This window comes from Camelina sativa, chromosome 20, assembly GCF_030686135.1.
Source record: "Camelina sativa cultivar CO46 ecotype springtype chromosome 20, ASM3068613v1".
Classification (NCBI taxonomy): Eukaryota; Viridiplantae; Streptophyta; class Magnoliopsida; order Brassicales; family Brassicaceae; genus Camelina; species Camelina sativa.
The window spans coordinates 6,590,236-6,609,901 of record NC_141899.1 but is presented as its reverse complement, the minus strand read 5'-3'; the positions used below and the strand labels follow the sequence as shown (position 1 = coordinate 6,609,901).

General features: G+C 34.2%; 4 protein-coding genes and 1 long non-coding RNA gene across 5 annotated transcripts; 1 reads left to right on the top strand and 4 right to left on the bottom strand.

Moving 5' to 3' along the window:
- Window positions 1-5,845: 5,845 nt before the first annotated feature.
- On the bottom strand, window positions 5,846-8,641 carry LOC104769808 (uncharacterized). Its single transcript, XM_010494104.3, has 6 exons — window positions 8,190-8,641; window positions 7,313-7,694; window positions 7,011-7,207; window positions 6,690-6,840; window positions 6,356-6,512; window positions 5,846-6,220 (listed from the first exon to the last, which is right to left on the bottom strand). The coding sequence occupies exons 1-6, from the start codon at window positions 8,246-8,248 to the stop codon at window positions 6,195-6,197; spliced, it is 972 nt and encodes a 323-aa protein (XP_010492406.2). The 5' UTR covers window positions 8,249-8,641; the 3' UTR covers window positions 5,846-6,194.
- A 1,269-nt stretch (window positions 8,642-9,910) lies between these two features.
- LOC104769807 (COBRA-like protein 4) lies at window positions 9,911-12,286 on the bottom strand. Its single transcript, XM_087504790.1, has 7 exons — window positions 12,016-12,286; window positions 11,812-11,871; window positions 11,652-11,731; window positions 11,101-11,557; window positions 10,848-10,995; window positions 10,481-10,758; window positions 9,911-10,400 (listed from the first exon to the last, which is right to left on the bottom strand). Exons 1-7 carry the CDS (start codon window positions 12,029-12,031, stop codon window positions 10,123-10,125), a joined length of 1,317 nt encoding a protein of 438 aa, XP_087360916.1. The 5' UTR covers window positions 12,032-12,286; the 3' UTR covers window positions 9,911-10,122.
- On the top strand, window positions 10,450-11,991 carry LOC147918521 (uncharacterized). Its single transcript, XR_015592726.1, has 5 exons — window positions 10,450-10,589; window positions 10,670-10,774; window positions 10,881-10,979; window positions 11,131-11,400; window positions 11,493-11,991. It is a non-coding gene; the product is annotated as an uncharacterized LOC147918521 (long non-coding RNA).
- On the bottom strand, window positions 12,196-15,041 carry LOC104769806 (uncharacterized). Its single transcript, XM_010494102.3, has 10 exons — window positions 14,619-15,041; window positions 14,293-14,422; window positions 14,067-14,205; window positions 13,748-13,960; window positions 13,535-13,673; window positions 13,242-13,392; window positions 13,030-13,139; window positions 12,846-12,943; window positions 12,696-12,765; window positions 12,196-12,608 (listed from the first exon to the last, which is right to left on the bottom strand). Exons 1-10 carry the CDS (start codon window positions 14,709-14,711, stop codon window positions 12,519-12,521), a joined length of 1,233 nt encoding a protein of 410 aa, XP_010492404.1. The 5' UTR covers window positions 14,712-15,041; the 3' UTR covers window positions 12,196-12,518.
- Window positions 15,042-15,389: 348 nt separating this feature from the next.
- On the bottom strand, window positions 15,390-16,336 carry LOC104769805 (protein SPIRAL1-like 4). The gene is made up of 3 exons (XM_019242139.2): window positions 16,221-16,336; window positions 15,778-16,112; window positions 15,390-15,676 (listed from the first exon to the last, which is right to left on the bottom strand). Exons 2-3 carry the CDS (start codon window positions 16,072-16,074, stop codon window positions 15,581-15,583), a joined length of 393 nt encoding a protein of 130 aa, XP_019097684.1. The 5' UTR covers window positions 16,075-16,112; window positions 16,221-16,336; the 3' UTR covers window positions 15,390-15,580.
- Window positions 16,337-19,666: the final 3,330 nt, after the last annotated feature.

Genomic DNA, 19,666 nt, shown 5'->3' with positions numbered 1-19,666 from the left:
CTAAATATTTTGAATAATTTTCTTATGTAGATAAATACACCAACAGCTAAATATATTTTTAATATTAAAGTATCCACCCGAAATCTATAACTTACCACCTATAAATAATTTGATATTTTTGATATTTTTTATATTTTTTAATTCAAATAAAATCTGTAACTTACCACCTATAAATTACCACCTATAAATAATTTGATAAAATTTTACACATGTCAAAATCTCAAATTCAAATAAAATTTTACACATGTCAAAATCTCAAATTCAAATAAAATTTTACACATGTCAAAATCTCAAATTCAAATAAAATTTTACACATGTCAAAATCTCAGATTAATAACTTGACACGTGTCAAAATCCTGTTAATGACCAACTTCCAAAACCCAACTTTATATAATAAGAATCGAAAAAAAAAATATTACAATTGAAATGTTTGTACATAGGAAATATCTTCTTTCAGGTTTGTTACACATAATGACATAGGCCCCCCGTTCAGGAGAGGGTCGCAGGGACAGCGGCTGGCGATAAATTTTTTGTCTTTGCTTCTCCTTTGCTTCTCCTTCATCTGCTCTTCATCTCCCTTGAATTTCTGTCGCGCAACTTGATTTTAAAGATTTTGGAATCGCTGAAATAAATAACGACACCGTACAAGCTTCACTTTGAAAGCAGGGGCCGTCGCTGGATTTTAGATACCACCAAAAGATTTGCAGATCTGTAATTGTTATCTTCTTCCTCCATAAAAATCGACATTTTAGTTGAGAATATTCTAAATTTATAGTTATACTCCTTAAAATACTAATAATTACAAAACTATCATATAAAAAAAGAAAAAAAAAATACAAAATTCAGTGGTCAGCCACTGTTGCTGCGACATGTTTCCAAACAGGACCATAATCATCATTAGCTAAATTACTATTCTAATATTTTTTTTGGGTTTTAAATTGGCAGTGCAAGTTTGATGCCTGCAATCGCATTTGCATCTATATTAACATTTTTGCAGCAGTTTTGTCAAAGTAGTCTTGGAATTTGAAAATATCTACAACCAATGTCATTATCATTAAAACATTTTTTAAAAACATATTAGACTTGTGCTATCGAATTGTTGATTGTTATTAAGTAGAATGTATAACGTATATTAACTGCTTTGTTAGACTTGTGCCGACTAATCATATAGAAATTAACTGCTTTGTTTGAACATGAGTGCTTTGGCCTATATTAGTCTCTCTATTTGCCTAGTATCAAGTAAAACTTGTTGGCTTTTCATTAGCCTTGTGTCTCCCCATCTACATGTATTCTCTTCTTGGAATACCCTTTCTTTGTAGAGTACACTGTTTGAACATGACAGAAGGGTTTAATGCGTGAAGTTTGCAATTAGATAACACCATTTCCTTCCTTTTGGAGAATCAACTCAGTCAAGTGCTAATAATGCTTTAATAAAAAGGCTTCACCTAATGATCTGCTTTCCTGTTTATATCTTTACTAGAAGAGACTATTGTAGAGTACACTGTTTGAACATGACAGAAGTGTTTAATGCGTGAAGTTTGCAATTAGATAACACCATTTCCTTCCTTTTGGAGAATCAACTCAGTCAAATGCTAATAATGCTTTAATAAAAAGGCTTCACCTAATGATCTGCTTTCCTGTTTATATCTTTACTAGAAGAGACTATTGTGCCACCTATCCTTTTTTTTCTTTGGTTCTGATTGGTGACCACGTTTAAATGAGGCGGTTAGAAAATTTTGAGCGGTTGAAAAAAGGCGGTTGAAAAGAGAGCGGTTAAAGACAGCGGATAGAAAAGATGATACGGTTGAAGAGAGCGGTTGAGTATTTAGTTTGATTGGTAACATTGTAGCGGTTGAATAGTATAAATTTTAATAAATAATAAAAAATTAAATTAATTTAGTTGGAAAATGAAAAATTAGAGTAATAAATTATTTTTTAATTTATAATAAGATATATGAAATGTTAAATTAAAAGTGTTAAGTGCTAAATAATTAGTTTTGTCATTATGATAATAGATTATACTGGTAAAATATCATAAATTATTTAAAAAATTGTAATAAATTATAAAAATGAAATTTATTCTAAAAACTTTTAAAAAAAACTGAAATCATTATCTAATTCATAATAAGAAATATCAATAAAAATTTCTCTTATCATTACCGTTGAAATTTACATATTTATCTCCAATCAGCCCATAACATATCAGCAATTTGATTACGAATTGCTGCCATATATGCTCCATCTGTTGTTGATTCAGCCTCTTCAATCTCACTGATATCATTTTCGTCAGTTCCGTGCTGTCCATTTGGATCTCCAGTTTCACTTACTTCATCAATAAAATCATCATCCAAAAAGCAAAGAAATATAATATTTGTAACTTTTTTTGTGAAAAAATACATTGTGCAATCTCTTTATAATACAAACATAACACAAACGTTGGTTTTTGCTAGTGGTTAGAATTGGTGTTTGCAACCACTAAAAAGAAGCTCTAACCACTCTCTTCAACCGCTTGCTCCAACCATGATATACAACCACCTTCTTCAATTAATTTGTTGATTGGTGATCTTTGGAGTGGTTCGTTTGCAAACAAGGTGTTAAGTTGCTTCCAATCAGACCCTTTTTCTTTCCGATGTATGACTAGAGACTCGATGACTTCTGATTCCTTCTCCATCCCTAGAGAGATTTCAACCTTTGTGTCTAGACATTCACTCTGTGTTGGTTCATTATATTTCTAATTTTGGTGTCAAATTATATGTTTTCATCAACAGGTAGAAGTTACTCTCCACGATGGCACTAAAACACTACCAAAAAAAACAAACGTATTGTATCACATAAATAGTATCACAAAACTAAACGATATTGTTTTAAATTATTTTTAATAACTGATATAAAAATTAGATATTAACATCAATTACAATAATCAATACTATTATTGATTTGTATAGCATCATTTCATTATAACCAATGCAAATCTAAATCATTTACATCACTTTAAAAATATTGATACAAATATATAAATTTACTTCATTTAATAATTGATGTATTTATTAATTTATATTCACAGCACTTAGAAAATAATACAAGTTTTACATCATTTTATAAATGATGTTAGCAAGAATATATTTCAAGAAAAAAGTAATTGGATAAATATATGTTATTTTTTTATTTTAAGTTATGTCGATTAAACTGTATCTATATATAATTTGATTTCACTATTCTCTATTTTATTTTATTTTTTAGCATGTATAGTGTTAAGCAAAAAAATTTATTTTATTTTTAAAAACTCTAAAATAGAAAACTCTTAAATATTTATTTCTTTTTGTTTTCAAAAAATAAGAATTGTAGTTCAAAAACGTAAAACAAAGAAAAAAAATAAAGTTATATTCTTTAATCGATTAAAACTTAAATCCAAACTGACAAAAAAAAAAAAAAAAATTCCAAAACAGCTTGTATCCCACATCGACCGGGGCAAAACAAAGTTCTCCTAATTGCTTCTATATATATTTACTTCACGTTGATCCATTTTTTTGTGGGGATAACAACCAACTATGGGGCCTATCATAAATATAATTTTTTTTCAATCAAAGTATAAATAATTTTTGTCAGTTGAATATTTTTAAAAATGATTGAAAGACATAAATAATTAAATATTACATTACAGAAAAATATTTTCATATTATTTATTATAATACTGATTTTAACATAAATAATTTTCTAAAATGATACAAATATTTTACATTAGTTTTGATAGCTGATACAAATATTTTATATCAATTTAATAAAATGATGTAAGACTTACAACATTTTTTGTAAGTGATGTAAATGAACATCAATTTTCCTAATTGAAACAAATATTCATTTTAATCGATGCAAATAATTCGCATCAACAAAATGTAAATCATTTATTAAAGTGATGCAGATTATTTTTGCATCATTTAAAATTGATGCAAAAAATAGAAAATAAATGATATAATACCACACTTTTTTTGTAGTGAAATACCCAATGTTGTTTCCGAAGCGCATGTTGATATGGTAAATGACTTAGCTCAGCTTAAGGTCAACTTAGCTAATGTTGATAAATCATCCTACTCCTTGCCAAAATCAGTATAGCAAACCAAGTTCGTCAGGGAGATCCCGTATGCGCACTTGGTTCACCTCTTGGTGACCTTATGAACACATTGATCGCTGGAGTGATCAGATAAATATTTTAATTATCTGTTAATTTCATACTTTTTTATTCGTTTATGACATTCTAATATTCTGAATGTTTCTGATTTAGTAATGTAAATCGCATGGATTATGAGATTGGTTTGAAAAAGAAGGGGAGACGATTTTTCCAAACTGATTGTGGTATTAACATGGTGATTTAGATTTTTTTTTCACTTCTCCAAAAACTATTGGGAAAAATGTAAAAAAATCTTCAACTTTCAAATTTGGGACGAAAAAGTATTAACTTTTGAGATGTCGTTTTAATTCCAAAGTTTAGTTTGAATTTTTGATAAAATAGTAAAATTTTGTTGACTTGGCCATTTCAAGCATACCGTTAAGTTTTCGTTAACAGAGTTAATTTTCTGCTAACAATCTCCGTTTAGTCAAAGACAAAATATATAAAGTTTGTTTACTAAAATTGTTTGGAAGCATGATGTGGTCCATTGGTTAAAGTGGAAATTTTGTTTACACCTGACCCGGGTTCGACTTGTTTTGGATGAAGTTTTTTTTGTTTTTTGAAAAAAGGATATCACGTGGATTCGAACTCGAGACAAAAAAGCCGCAAACGACAAGGCGTAACCAACTACGCTAGGTAGATTTGATAACAAGTAATGAAACACAGATTAATATAACGTGTATTATATGTGTTTTTTAACTTCTTCAAACGGTATGCTCCTTCATAACCGTGACCGTTAGATACCGACATCCGCCGCATCAGAACCCTTTGGGTGCTGGTTCGTAATCGCCTACACACAAGGGACCGTCTCAGGAGTTGGGGTCTAAATGTGCCGTTGGAGTGCCCTTTGTTCATTCTCCGCAGAGATTTGAGCGACTTTCTTTACTCACTCCACTCTGAATCCTCCATCACACTTTGATGATCTGGTTCTATGGGTTCAGTTTCCATCTCGCAACAAAAAGCTTAACATTACTTGTAAATCCTGTTACAAACGATTGTCTATGAGATCTGGAAGGAGAGGAACTTCCGTATTCATAATTCATCTTCCAATTCTTCAACTACTATCATGAGGAAAATCAGGCAAACGATTCGAGGTAAGCTTTCCTCTCTTGATTCTCAATTCCACCGGAAATCCAACAGTCCATATCAGCCCGGAGGATTCTTATATATGCACGTGGTTCCGCTTTTATTCAAGTTTCAAGTCCACCACCACCTTGAGCTTGCAGTTTGAAGGGAACGCTCTTTTGGAAACAAATCTCTTTATAAACTCTCTCAGCTGTTGTACTCTCATATATGCTCTCCTTTTCATTCCCATTATGTATTCTTCTAGTGAACTCCTCAAAATGGTATCGATGTAAAAGGTACAAAGAAGATGAATGGAAGGTAAATTTAAAGGAGAAAAAAGAAGAATGAAGAACACAATGTAACCATAGGTTAACTAACATGTTAAGAAGAAAAGAGGATATACACATATACATAGGGTTAATTAAATAACAACCGAGTGAGATTGTTTTTTTGTTATGTGGCTGCACCCGGTTAGCGCTCTTGGTGACTTGGTGAGCCTATGTTGGACTTGGTATCAATGAGAATGACCAATTGGCAGATCAGATGAATAACCTGTTATATCATAGAAATGGGGATACTTTTTCTGAAGAAGACAGTTATGCAATTGAGAATCCATTTGCAACATCAAAACTCAACTCAATTTTTTGACTGTTATGACAACACGTACATCCATACGATTATAAGATTTGGTGAAGTAATTGCAAAGTTTCGAAGCTTCTTTAGCTCCCAGAAGCTAATAAAGCAGAAGAACATAATTATCTAGAATTTCTTCCGCTGTAAGAATACATTCCAATACGAAAAGTTGAAAGAATGATTACAATAACGGAACTCAGACTTCAAAGTTGAAAGAATGGTCCAATTGTCAACATGGAAAGCTCCCAATGTAGCCGAGATTTGAATCGAGTTGATACGTCTACTCGAGTTAGTAGAAGGAGAAAAACCAACAAACCAGTAGTGCAGCTTTCTAATCTTCTGTTGCACACAGACGCTCTGAAAAAAACATTCAAGAAAGAATTGAGGAAATGTCAGAGACGGAGCCAGTAGCACTTCATAAGAAGAATCTTGATTGTTTCGAGAGTGGCTCAAGGTGAAGATTTTTGGGTATAAAAAGAAAAGATTTCTTACTTAAGTATTCGTAGGTCAATATCATCGTGGTTCCCCAAGCCGACATGCTAAAGAATCTTGGCCCCAAACCCCTGTAGAATCCTTTCCATCCATCTTCTGCTAGCAGAGTTTTCACCACTTGTTTCGCTGAAGGTCTATTTTCTTGATGTCCCATGACCTGCACAGAGATTTACGGTTTTGTATAGTATTAATTTCTATGTAGCAATACCCACAGACCACAGTTAATCTAATTGAGAACCAAGACATCAGGCCCGAAAGCTTGTTTATATTCAAGACAGTTAAAACAAATGCAAGTAAAATCAAGTTTTATTATGAACGGGCTAAGATTTAATACCTGCAGTCGCGTTTTGATTGTGTCTAACGGTGTTGTAATTGAGGATGCTGTTGCACCAGCGATAATTCCTCCAGCAGCCTGGACCAGAACAATTTTTGACTTACTAGGAGCAGCAGTCTTCGCATCCGAGTCACCACCATATCCTAAGAATCTGCTCAACAGTTAGCATATATGGGATCAGTGAAAATTCTATAGCTTTGACAGCAAATCCAAAAGCAGATATTGGATCAGTCATTTAGAATTTCGGGAACGACTGAAATGTCCAATCAAAACTAACAATTGTAACTATCATCAATTAATCAGATTATTCATATGTCTAACCTCCAGATAACACGCTGGCTTGATCCATAGCTAGCCCACCAAGCAGCACTTGAAGGAGAATAGGTCATAACAGACAGACTAAACCCCCTGTACAATCCCCTTACACCATATGACTTAATGATTTTAGTGGCAACATCAATACCACCAGTATATTTAGCGTGACCTGAGTATCCTTGTACCATCAACTTTTGACTAACCTGCAGAAAATATAAGAAATATGGTTTTCAGCAACTCATAGTGATAAGAACAATCACAGCATGCACTGATATTTAACAAAGAGGTTTGTGGTGTAAAATACATACAACATCAATTGGGACAAAGACAGCCTGTGAGAAAAGAGAAGCTGTCATGCCAGCAATTCCATTAGCAATGGCAGCTTGTGTAGGTTCACTTAGCTCGAAAGGTGCAATCATCTTAAACGCAGAAATCTTTGTGGTCTCAAGAGCAGTTAGAAATATAATCCTTGCAGGTACTGCACCTGTAATTACAGTACCAAAACCTCGATACAGACCAGGAACACCGTCATTCTTCAGTATTCCTTTTATAACAGAGAATGCACTCCTCTCAGCAATTTCTTTAGAGGCAACTTGAAGCCTTGTTTTCACCACGGAAACAGGATACAGAGCTACAGTAACACCAGTGAATAGGCCAGCACCAACAACGTAAAACCTCCTTTTGTCAAGCCTGTAAGTAAAGGAAGGAGAAAGACCACAAATGATTAAAGCTAGAATGAAGATATCAAGTGTCTTCTTCTCTGTAACGTACAACCACCTCAGATTATGATAAACACTAAAACAAAGATCCAAATGCATACGAGATCTTACACCAAAACAAAGATTATGATAAACACTAGAGAAACGAGTTTTTACGAACCAAATCAATATCTGAAATCGAGCTACTCTCATGAACTAGGGAGCCCTAGAACCAGATTCTTCCCAATAAGAAATGGTGAAAATCTTCAATTACATCCACCAAATGATTCCATCAAAACAACGCGAGATATCCAATTTCATGTATTGATAAAATTCACCGAAGAACCAATCCAAAATCACAAAAACTGGATCGAAACAATAAATTCGGACTAATGACGAAAACGCCAGAGAAACAAAAATCAATCGGAAGAAGAAAACAAGCGGATCAATCAATAGGGAAATTGAGTAAAAAAAACGAAGAACGTACTTGTCCCAGTTAATCTCTGTCTGACCAAACGATACGCGAGCACTCGGTGGCGTGTTCATGACTTCTCTCTCTGACGCTGCGAGACTGAGTCTGAAGCGAAATGACCTAATCTCCCCTACGACTCAGGAAGACATCTGGAGATCAAAGCAGAAGATGATGAAGAAGAGGATGACGGCGAAATTGTAAATTTCTAATTGCAGATTTCTTGGAGGCAAATTCAACAACAAACTCTGAGATTCGTCCGTCGTCGTCGGGAATAAAGAACAAAAATATTTTCACACATACAGGAGAAAATTTTAAAACGCAAACGCGTTTTTACTTAATCTAAGTTCCGCGTTTGGTCAGCAACAAACTTTATTTTTTTTCAATCAAAAATTCAGATCTCAATCAAAGAGCATTCATTTGGCCATTTGGGGATGGAAAATACTTAGGTTCACTCCTAGGGTGAACCTTCTTGTTCACTTCTTCCTTTTCAACCAATTAGAATCTTCTATACATTATTTTATTTAAAAGAATAAATCAAAATTAAATTAAAAGCAAAACAGATTAAGGAAACAAATTCTGTATAATTTTTTTAAGGAAAGTTAAATATTAGCTTGGTTTAGATTTTACAATTAGAATAAAATAATATATCGGTTTAGGTTTACAAATAACGTGATTAGGGTTTAGATTTTACAATTCAGACAAAATTATATGTCGGTTTGGGTTTACAAATGAAGTGGTTAGGGTTTAGATTTTACAATTAAAACAAAATTATATGTCGGTTTGGGTTTACAAATGAAGTGGTTAAGGTTTAGATTTTACAATTAAAACGAAATTATATGTCAGTTTGAGTTTACAAATGAGATGGTTAGGGTTTAGATTTTATAATTAGAATGAAATTTTATATCGGTTTGGGTTTACAAATGAGATGGTTAGGGTTTAGATTTTACAATTAGAATGAAATTATATATCGGTTTGGGTTTATAAATGAGATGGTTAGGGTTTAAATTTTACAATTAGAATGAATTTATATATCGGTTTGGGTTTATAAATAAGCGGTTTAAGTTTTTAATTTTACAGATTTTGTTTCCTTATTTTATAAGAAGGTGAATGAATAGGTTCTTAAATGCATTATGACATGTTAGATTCTCATTGGCTAAAATAATGAGAAGTGAACAAAGAGGTTCACCTTAGGAGTGAACCCAAGAATTGTTATTTGGGGATTTAAACGCCACCGTGCGGGACTGGTTTCCAGATTATTATTTTTTTTCACTGTTATATAATAATAACATCATTTTAAAATACAGTTACTGATTTTTTTTTGGCCAAACACAGTACTGTACCTCTATAAAGTATTTTTGTCCAATATATAAAAAAGGTAACTCTATAAGTGTCTAATTTCGATAATAGGTCAAATTCTTATCTTATTTTCAAAATACTATTCTTGACATAGATTTTTTTATAGAATATATACTTTAAAACTAATGGAGCCATTTCGGACAGATAGGAAATTAGAAAATATCTTCCAACAAAAAAGTGTCTTCCCAAACAAAACGCCGTTTTTGACCTTTTATGCCTTTTCGGACCAACGAAATATAACACACAACGCGAATTTGTTGAAACGCGTCAATGCGTGTATAATTAAAGAACCGGGCCCTAATTGGGCTGAATTTATTTATTTGAGCCCAATTAATCTACTTTCTAGCTTTCTAGCTTTTTGTTGTTTTGCCACTTTCTCAAATCAATCATGCTTCACTTTTACTGTTTCACATGAGTGATCAAAAGAAGTACAAAAGTACAAAACCAATAATATATCAATGGCGTCGGTGACGGTGATGAAGGTAAAAAAAAAAATTACACATCTCTAATCATATTCTCTAACAAAAAAAAACCCCTTTTTTTGATCTTTTAACAATCTTGTTACAAAAAAAAAAAACAGTTCTTGTTTAAATCACCAGATTGTGATGAATAGAAGAAGAAGAATGGTGAGTGAGAGAGAAGCAAAGCTTCCTTGTGCAGAGTTTGGTAGAAAAGGGTATGAATCTGGTGGAGGTAACATACATTCATCACCATTAAAGTACACTTTTCTCGGAAAAGCCCAACCTTGCTTGAAAGTGAATGTCTTTTGATCTTTCTGTAGCAAAACCTCTGATTGAACATTCCCTGAAGGTCCAGCTTCCATTAATAGATCATTGTAAAACTTGGTTCCAAAGAACATTCCTGTATCATCTGCATCAATAAGAATTATTTAGTCTTTTCAGTGTCTGGTTTTAAAAGTTGAATAAGTTGTAACTAGGAGAGAATGTTACTTATGGATCCATAAGGAGAAACTGGTTTGTAATCAAAGCTGAAAACTTGAGTCACGTTGTTGAGATTTGGGTGCTGAACTGCTAAAGTCCAGAGTGTATGATTCATCCGGTAATTGAAATTTGTGATAGCTATCTTCACTCGCCAATAGTCTTTGTAGTTGGTTTTAACGTGCCAGTGGACTCTGACAGGGCACATGTGATGTGTGCATTGCAGCAAAGGAGTGTTGTCTTTTTTCGGTGTGTTGAGACCTTTCATGGTTAGAATCTTTGAATCAGCCCTGCAAGACAATATTGGTAATGTCTTTTTCAGTTTAGGAGATAAGAAAAGGTTTTGAGTTTGAGTGATTTGTGTTTTCTTTTTGCTCACTTGACGCAGCTCTTTTTGTTTTCGCAACCACAGGCACAAGATGGGCAAGGAGTTATGGTGTCGTTGTAGAAAGATGAGAAGGAGACGCAACAGCTTGGATGCTTTCTGGCTAGAAACTGTGAGTATGTGCAGGTAACATTCCATGTCACTGCAGCAGAAACATATGTTTGAAATGTTGTTTAGAGATCAACGATGCATATGATATAGATGAAGGAAGCATAAACTTCTTCAACTAAGCTCTGTTTAAACTTACTCAAGGCTTGTGTTTTTCGCCGTTTATCAGTTGTGAGAAAAACGGTAGATGGCACGATTTTGGCTGGACCACAAGTGTAACCAGGCCCAGGACCAAGCAATGTGAAGTTCTTAGGAAGCTTGAGTGTCTTGTTTGTAGTTCCAGCCAAACCAGCGCTAATTTGAAACTGTGATACAGCGGCTGATGGATCTTGACCCCAAGCTCCAATTACACCGCCTTTGCAACAGTTTGAGAACTGTTGATTGTAAGGCACACCTGGCAAGAGATCAACGACCGTGGGGGTTTTCTTACAACAATGAGGTACATTTCCCTTGAACTTGGAACAGTCTCCTTGTTCTGTTGTTTGCGCACCAACCATTGACCAAATCACTTCTTTCTTTGCCCATGTCCAGCCTAGTGTCCAACCCGGGTTTTGTATGTGCCGGTATACTTGGAAGTTGTTCATAGTTACCGTTGCCTGCAAAAATGCATATAATATATAGAGATGATGAGAGTTTGTACAAGTTTCAAATTTGCATACATGCATTCACAAGCGCAGGAAGCATTCATACCACATAGCCATCTGCTGTCCAGGACATGATATCCCATTTGATTGTAACGTTTCCACTAGGGTCCAATGGATCATATGCAGCTGTAAAGCGAAATCACAGAATAAGAAGAATAATTTAAGGTGTTGCAAATAGCTGGCAAAAATGTATGTTCAGGACTTACTTGCGCTAAAGATGATCATGAAGAAGAAGCAGAGGAAGAGCCTCATCTTTTTGTAATTTCCTAAGAAAGATTTAAGGAAATTGATTCCAGATATGGTACTTTAACTTCAGGAATTTGAAATTGATGAGTTTATGGATTTAAACAGAAGTTTTTCACAGATTATAGAAGAGTTTTTTTGCTTTTTGGTGTGAAGATGGGCTTTACCTACTTCTTGTTGCATTCTCCAAATTTATTCTTTCTTGATTCCCATAACTTTAAGCAATGTTTATGGTGAATGATAATAAAACAGCAACAGAAACTGACGTGTTCTAGTCCGAACATAACATCTCAACTGTCTTTTCTTAAAAAAAGAACAGGAAACCCCAATGATTTAGAAATGAGAAGTGAGAAAATAACTTGGGATTGAAGATAAAAAAAAAAAGTGGGACTGGCCATGAGTCAACTTCTGACACAAACATATCTCCCAACTTAGCTTACCATCTTCCTAAGGATTCCTGTTTTCTCTTAAAGAAAGCAATGCATGAAAAGTCTCCGCAAAATTGAACTGACAAAAAGAGGCCAACACAAAGAAGAATGACAATTTCAAAAAGATCAGCGGTCAAAAAGAACTCTGTGAAGAAAACACAATCGGTCTGCCTTTGAGATGAATATATCGGTCTTTCGATCGATGAGCGCTTCTTCTTCTGAGAAATCTTCAGACAAATCTTTCAACGAACAGTCAATCCCTGAGTACCTGATGATGCCTCCTCTGTTACCTTATTAGCTTGGATTGTGTTAATTACATTTGTAATATTGTCCTGCATAAACACAACCAAGAAACATGTTATTATTACATAAGCATTCACAATATCACATAAGTCTAGAATTGCAGTTTCCTGTTTTACCCGCCATGCTGCAAGCTTTGTTCGAAGAGACTGCCACTGCTTTTGACCAAAATCACGCTCCGCACAGCGGCTGAAATATGAACAAGTATGAAAGTATGAGAATGTGTGACTTTACACATATGAACTGATAGAAAAGAGTAAAGAACTTGCCTGACAATTACAACTTGGTTCATCTGATCCATCTTACAATCAACCAATTTTGCAGTTATTGCCTTAACCACCCACAATTCAACCTCCTCTTCATTTACCTGTAACCCATACAAATTATATGAGTTTGAGAAGCAACGAAAAAGGTTCAACGTTTAAAAGTATTGTTCAAGCAAAACAAGTTAACCTGTAGAGTGTTCTTGATTGAGGCATACGATATTTTTCCAGATTCATCTGAGGCCAGATCTACTAATGACAACAATCTCATCTTTGCTACACAGTCTTCCTCGACAAGCCCTGCAAACACCATCTATGGCTTATTATGCTGAATACTTGAAGATTCTCTGAAGGCGCTTTATCAAATTATGATAACCGGTAAAGGGATAATGAGGACAGTACCATAGGTTTGCAGAAATCCTGAATTCGCATTTTGGAATTCCATGTATGCATCCAGCCTCTGGGTAAGAAAAATCTTTAGTAGATGGTAAACTAGTGCATTGTTAGGATCCTTCTCCAATTGTACGACGGCTGGCATGTCTAATAAATCACACTGCATATCAAAATACAAAAATCATGGATGTAATTCCAATATGAAAAAAGACTTCACTGAACAAAAAGCAGTAGTTACACTTCCAATGAAAGTAAAAGTCATTAGCAACATTTGAATGAAAACGCTTTATGAATTATGATACCTGAAATATACTGGGAGCCTTGAAAAATTCAATAATAGCTCGTACAGCTTCCTCCTTGGCTTCACTCATGACCTGGGCATCCTCATTGGAGAAAGTGGCCAAATACTTTGTCACAAACTGAAGAGATTCTTCAGCCAAACTGAAATATTAATTAAAAGAAAAACCATGAGTACCTAACCTAAGCAAAAAAAAAAAGAGGTCAAAGAAACATACCTTTTATTTTCTCTCAGCACTTTAGGAATGGCAAGAAATACTTCCCGCTGATCTTTGATGTCAATATTCCAATCTTTCAAGAAGCTGTCAATCTTCTTAAAGGAAGGCACTATATACTCGGTAATCTTCCCGTTTACAGCCAGTTCCAGAGCTTTCATATATACTTGAAAACGAGCATTAGGGTGGTCAAGCATGTTATAGAGATTGAAGAGGCTGCACACAGCAACAAGCAACAGATGAGAAACACAGAACACATAAATGAAACATATGATCAAAAGACTCATACGATGCATTAGCTCAAAGAGTAACACGATCATACATTTTCAAGCGCAATGAAGCTTTATCATCAGGCTGTTGAACAACCTTAGAAGTAATAGCTTTCACCATTTCAAGGACTTCCTCAGGAGTTTTCACATTCTTCACAAGGCTGCAAATTATGGTGTAGGTACACTCAAGATCTGATAAGAGGCAAAAAAAAAACATTAGAAGAATTATGCACTAATACATATATTATAGTAGAAAAGGAACTAATGATAAATGATGACCTTTCTCAGAGATCTTGGTTGATACCAAGTCAGCGGAAGTTACCATTAAAGTTGCCAAATCCAACCACCTACAATCTCTTATAGACTCCTCTGCTTCCCTACATAGCCTAGAAACTTGGGGCTCTGAAACCTAATTAGCAAAGATTAACTTAACACTGAGGCAATTTTTTAATTAAAACAAGCAGATCAAGTGAGAGATTGCAAATGGTCATAGTAATATAGAACACTAAATTTCTCAATTCAGCCTCCATTTCTATCATCACAACGCCTCATCAATCAATAATTCAATACTGTGGCAAATAAGAGATCATAAACCCCAAAAGTACCTCGGGACCAGCATCGGCCCAGGCAAGCTGGGAAGTAAATCGAACAATGGCGAGCGAAGGATCTTCCTCGGAGGTGGGAACAATCGTCGTCATTCTCTTTCTCTGGTTTTTGAATCTCCTCGACTGAGTCCTTAACGCTAATCCTAAATCCCTAGCGCAAGTTCTACCAATTCAACAGCTGAGCAACAAAGGAACGACTGATAGGGGGAACCCTAGTCGATGCTTAATGTTTTCTGTTCGGTTTATAATTAAACCGGATCCGGTCTAATAAAAACGACGAGGGAAATTAACGGTTTTCCGTATCCAACGGCTCTCCGTGTATTATAAATTAACGTATACAATCTAACGGTCATGATCAAATCGTATAAATTATCTCTCGGCTAGTTTTATTTGACCAAGGGTCTAGTTCCTCCTCAGATCGGAAGATTGTAATTGTTCTTTTGGTTATATAATCTCAAATAACAATTGTTCCATGTGGATTGAGGTGAGGCATCAAGCCACATAATGAGATAAAAACACCAGCCCAAATCGTTTCGACTTGGAACATCCATGTTAATGAGATCACTTGTAGAGACTCTTGTTTGTATACAAAAAAGGGTGACGAATTTCATGAAACTGTTAATATTTTGTCAATCAGATGGTGACTGATAGATAAAAAAGCCATAAAAGGAACATGAAAGCTACTGTAAGATGATCGTATTATGGATTCAAAGATTCAGGAACGTAATCTTGAACATTTGTAGATCCAATAGGAAAGGTTTGGCTTCTAGCTTTTTGCAAGATTCAAGTTGACATATCCTTTTTTTTTTTTTTTTTCAAGAACACAAAGAAACGTCCAAATCCAAAAACAATCCCCACAACCAGTTTCAAAGGAAAGGGAATAAATTAATTACAATTTTTTTTACAATTGTTCGTTTTCAACGGATCAAATGCTGAGAGATTGTCGTACATGGTAATACAAATCATTTGTCACATCCAGATGGACCAGAACCACCAAACAAGTAACCAAGAGAAGATCCTCCACCTGGTGCTGCATGAACCTTCGTAGATGGTCGCTCCTGTATCTCAAAACCAATACAGACATTTTTGTTAAATTCCAAATCAGTTTCCATTTCGATTCTCAAATGACAAATACTATATGTCAAAAAACCCTTATTACCGTGAGGAAGTTGCCACAGTTTTGTCCATCTGATCTGTAGTAATTGTTAGGACTTCCTCTCACACCAGCCGAGACCTCACCGTCACCGGTCTTATTTTTATCGCCCGTGGTTGTTGTGGTGGTGGTGGTCTTGGGTCTGCCTCCAGCTCCATCGGTGGTTGTTGTGGTAGTCGTGGTCGTGGTAAAGCTAGTTTTAGCGTTGGGCTTGGTTGGTTTGGAAACAGGCTCGGGGGAACCAAAAAGATAACCGAGAGAGCTCTCTCCACCGCCGCTGTTAACTCCTCTAGCTTTACCCATTTTCCGGCGAGAATATTTCGCCACCGGTTCTTGAAAATCTAACAATGTGTAACATTGAACAAATCCATATCAATATAGATCTATAACGTATTTGGATCATTATGAACCATTAAAGATACATAGGAGAGAGTGTATTCGTTGTTTACCTTTGTTTGTTTTTTTTTGGTTTGTTTCTTCTTCTTCTTCTTCTTCTTCGATTGGCCGCAAGTTAAGGCAGAGGAGAAACAGAGGAACAAGGAGATACGCACATGAGAATGTGTTTATATATAATTTCCACGTGTAAGATAATGTGTGGTGAGAAATAGGCGTGAAGTTATGGTACGCACGTGTGGGGTTAGTTGTTTCTTGAAAATCGATTGAATTTTAACCGGTTTTCTTATTGGGTTAACCCGGTTTAAGGGACCAAAATTAATCATAAGACCAAAATTTTAACCGGTTTTCTTTTTATTTTTCATTCATGTTGGTCCAAAAGCTGTTTACAACCATTTGTGTTTATATATTGTCATTATTTTATAGATTAAAAATGTTTTCGAATCTCAAGGAAAATAATGACAGCCCACAAAATTATATACAATCAATTTTGAATTTTATCATGTCGATCATAGACAGACAGCACAGAGAAGGAGGCCATGATATAAGATTTATATTTTACGTTTGAATAATACCATATGCCAATATTATAAAGAAAAAATTGTTGGGAGTGTTCGGATGGGCTTATGGCTATTGAAAAAGCAAGAGGAGACTACAAAAGTAAGCCCAATAGTCTTTTTGAGCTTCATTTAATTTGTTGGGCTTATTAGCTACAATTCTTATTAGTTTTATATTATTACTTTTTTGTAGCTTTTATAAAAGTAAAAAATTAGAAGTTTATCAAATTAGTGCAATTCTTTTTTTTTTTTTTTTTTGTCAGCTTTTCTTTTTAGTTTATGACAAATAAACCCAAAAAGAGAATAAAAGTTGTATATTATAAATAAATAGAAATAAAAAAAACTCTGACAAAGGAGGTAACCTCAAGACTTGAAAGGGTTGTAAGAGCCCATGACTTCAAGGGACCATCACAAAAATGTACGATCATCATCATGATCATCATCATCACATCCTACGGACGAGATTTTCTCGTTGACTTGGATTTTATAAGAGTGACGTTGAAGTATGGCAATGGACATGTGAAGATCTGTAGAAACCCCTCACTTTTTTACATCTGAATTTTCCTGCTACATTTATGAAAGAAATATATATTCTTTGTTTAATACTAGTCTTTTTTTGTTTTTAATATACTATACATTTAGTTTTATTTCTTTGGAATATAATATACCAAACTAAGCCTTGAGTTAGATGGTGACACGACTTGTTTTCTGCAATGTGGTGGTGGTGCCTTACATGGTTTCCATGCTCTCTCAGTTCACAATTTGTGTTACTATACATTTCCCTCAGATGTACTATATGTTATTTTCCATTTATTGTTACTGTGTTTCTATTTCCCTCACCTCACACATGTGTTGAAATAAATACTTTTTGGGAAAGTAAATGAACTAATTTAATTGAAAATCAGAAAAATATGAAATAAATTAGAAGTTCCAAAGGTAGTACAGCAACTTGTGCGCTTTTTAATTTTACCTTATGGATGCTGATAAAAAGGGAATTGCCAATATGATTGGAACAACTTGATGAATAATATATACTCATTAAACAAATAAACATTGAAAGAGTATAGTCTATACTTCCATTTCAGCTTTCTATGATCATTATATCTTATTCAATGTTATCAAAATTAATTACACTACACATGAAGGTGTCTTAATGGTCTATATATCGTAGAACGGCGTCTAGATACGCCACTGAATTTATCACCCTAACCTTGGTGTTGGTGGCATATAGAGTTAATTAAGATTCATCTGGAAACTATGTGCTAGTTAGTTCAACGCTGTTGATCTAGCTAGCTTGTGACTTTAAGGAGCTAGCTCTAGGTTTCTTTTCGATATATAGCTCCTCTCTCATCGATCTCCAACTATCCATTCGATGAATCACACAACGATCGATATATTCATATCATGCCTTAATTACTCTCTGACACATTCGCTATTTTGAACAAGGATCACTTCATTTCTTCCTCGAGGGTTAGCTTTAATTCCACGTTTAGAGAATGCATTGGATGATATTGGTTGTCCTTGATACGTGTAATGAAATGAAGTTCTGACCAAACGAAACAAGGTGTTACGTCTACTTATGAAACAATAATTATGTGCAGAGAAACTAGTTCGTACATTGATTATACACGAAATGAATAACAGGTGGGATAAATAAGATGGAGTTTTATATCATTAAATACTTGTGGTGTGGATTAAAATCCATACGACATCCGTTTCAATATTTTTAAGATCAGATCCTACCAAACGAAATCAAATCGTAAAAGTGAAAAGATTGTTAAAATCATCATAGAATCCTTCATAGTCTGTTTGAGATAGACTCAGAACTGTACACCTATATCGTTGGTTTAATTAAAATTGTTTAATCTACTCTTAGTTAGTTACGAGCAATATCATTATTTGATTTTAGTACTTTCCAATGAGGCAGTCATCGTAAACAGAGTTTGGTAGTAGTGGGCAGATTAGGATTATGTACTTAGGGAATATCAAAGTGATTAGTATATTTTTTAAAATTAACCACTAGATCCTCCCACCCAACGAAAAACTTAAGTGCTGGCTCGTATTTTAACCAACTTCTTTTATATTATAGCCAGTTTTTAAGTATGTGTGAAGGAAGCACCAAATTGCCATGTGCATATGATGAGAACTGGTATTATTTAATACATTTAAAAGGTTTTAGAATTTAATCTAATTACCAAAACTTGCATGCCTTAATATGGTAATTTGTTTCTTGACTTTTGTTATTTTCCTTTTTGATCCATACACAATAACATTTAATAAGGTACCTAATAGGAATAGCTTGGCTAAACTTCTAACCAATGCTCATGACTCATGATAATTGAACACCTTCCTTTTTAAGAAGTTAAAAAGGAAATATAATCAAAAAGTGAATCTTAATAGTTCTATAGGTCTTTATCACGTACACGCATATATCGATCTAGATCACAAATCCAAATTGACGATCATTTTTTGCCGATGCATTTGTAGTGTCACCATCCGCGAAAGAAGATGTCCATCGTAGAATTCTTCTATTTTCTTTTCTTGGTAACTCATCGGTTGGATATATTATCTCTAAATTAATACGACATTTTATATTGTAATATACTTTGTCAAGTTCTATACTAATGACTAATGAGATTGTGTCTAATGTTCTTAATTAATCTAGTACTAGTATATTGTTTTTTTCTCTGCTACTTGCCAATACAAGCCTTTCGTTTTTTTGGGAACATAAAAATCTTCTCGACGATGTCTATTGCCTATTCTATGAGTTGACCTAATTGATCTCTGTGGCGAAACAATATGTACGTTATATGAAAAGATTGCTTTTAACTAATCACTAAGTAATGCCTTAAAAGTTAGGGATAAATCTTTTTTTAAAACGGTCTCACGAATCGCATTTCTATGTGAGAGAATTTATTACTTTGTCTGCCTATTTGCATACACAT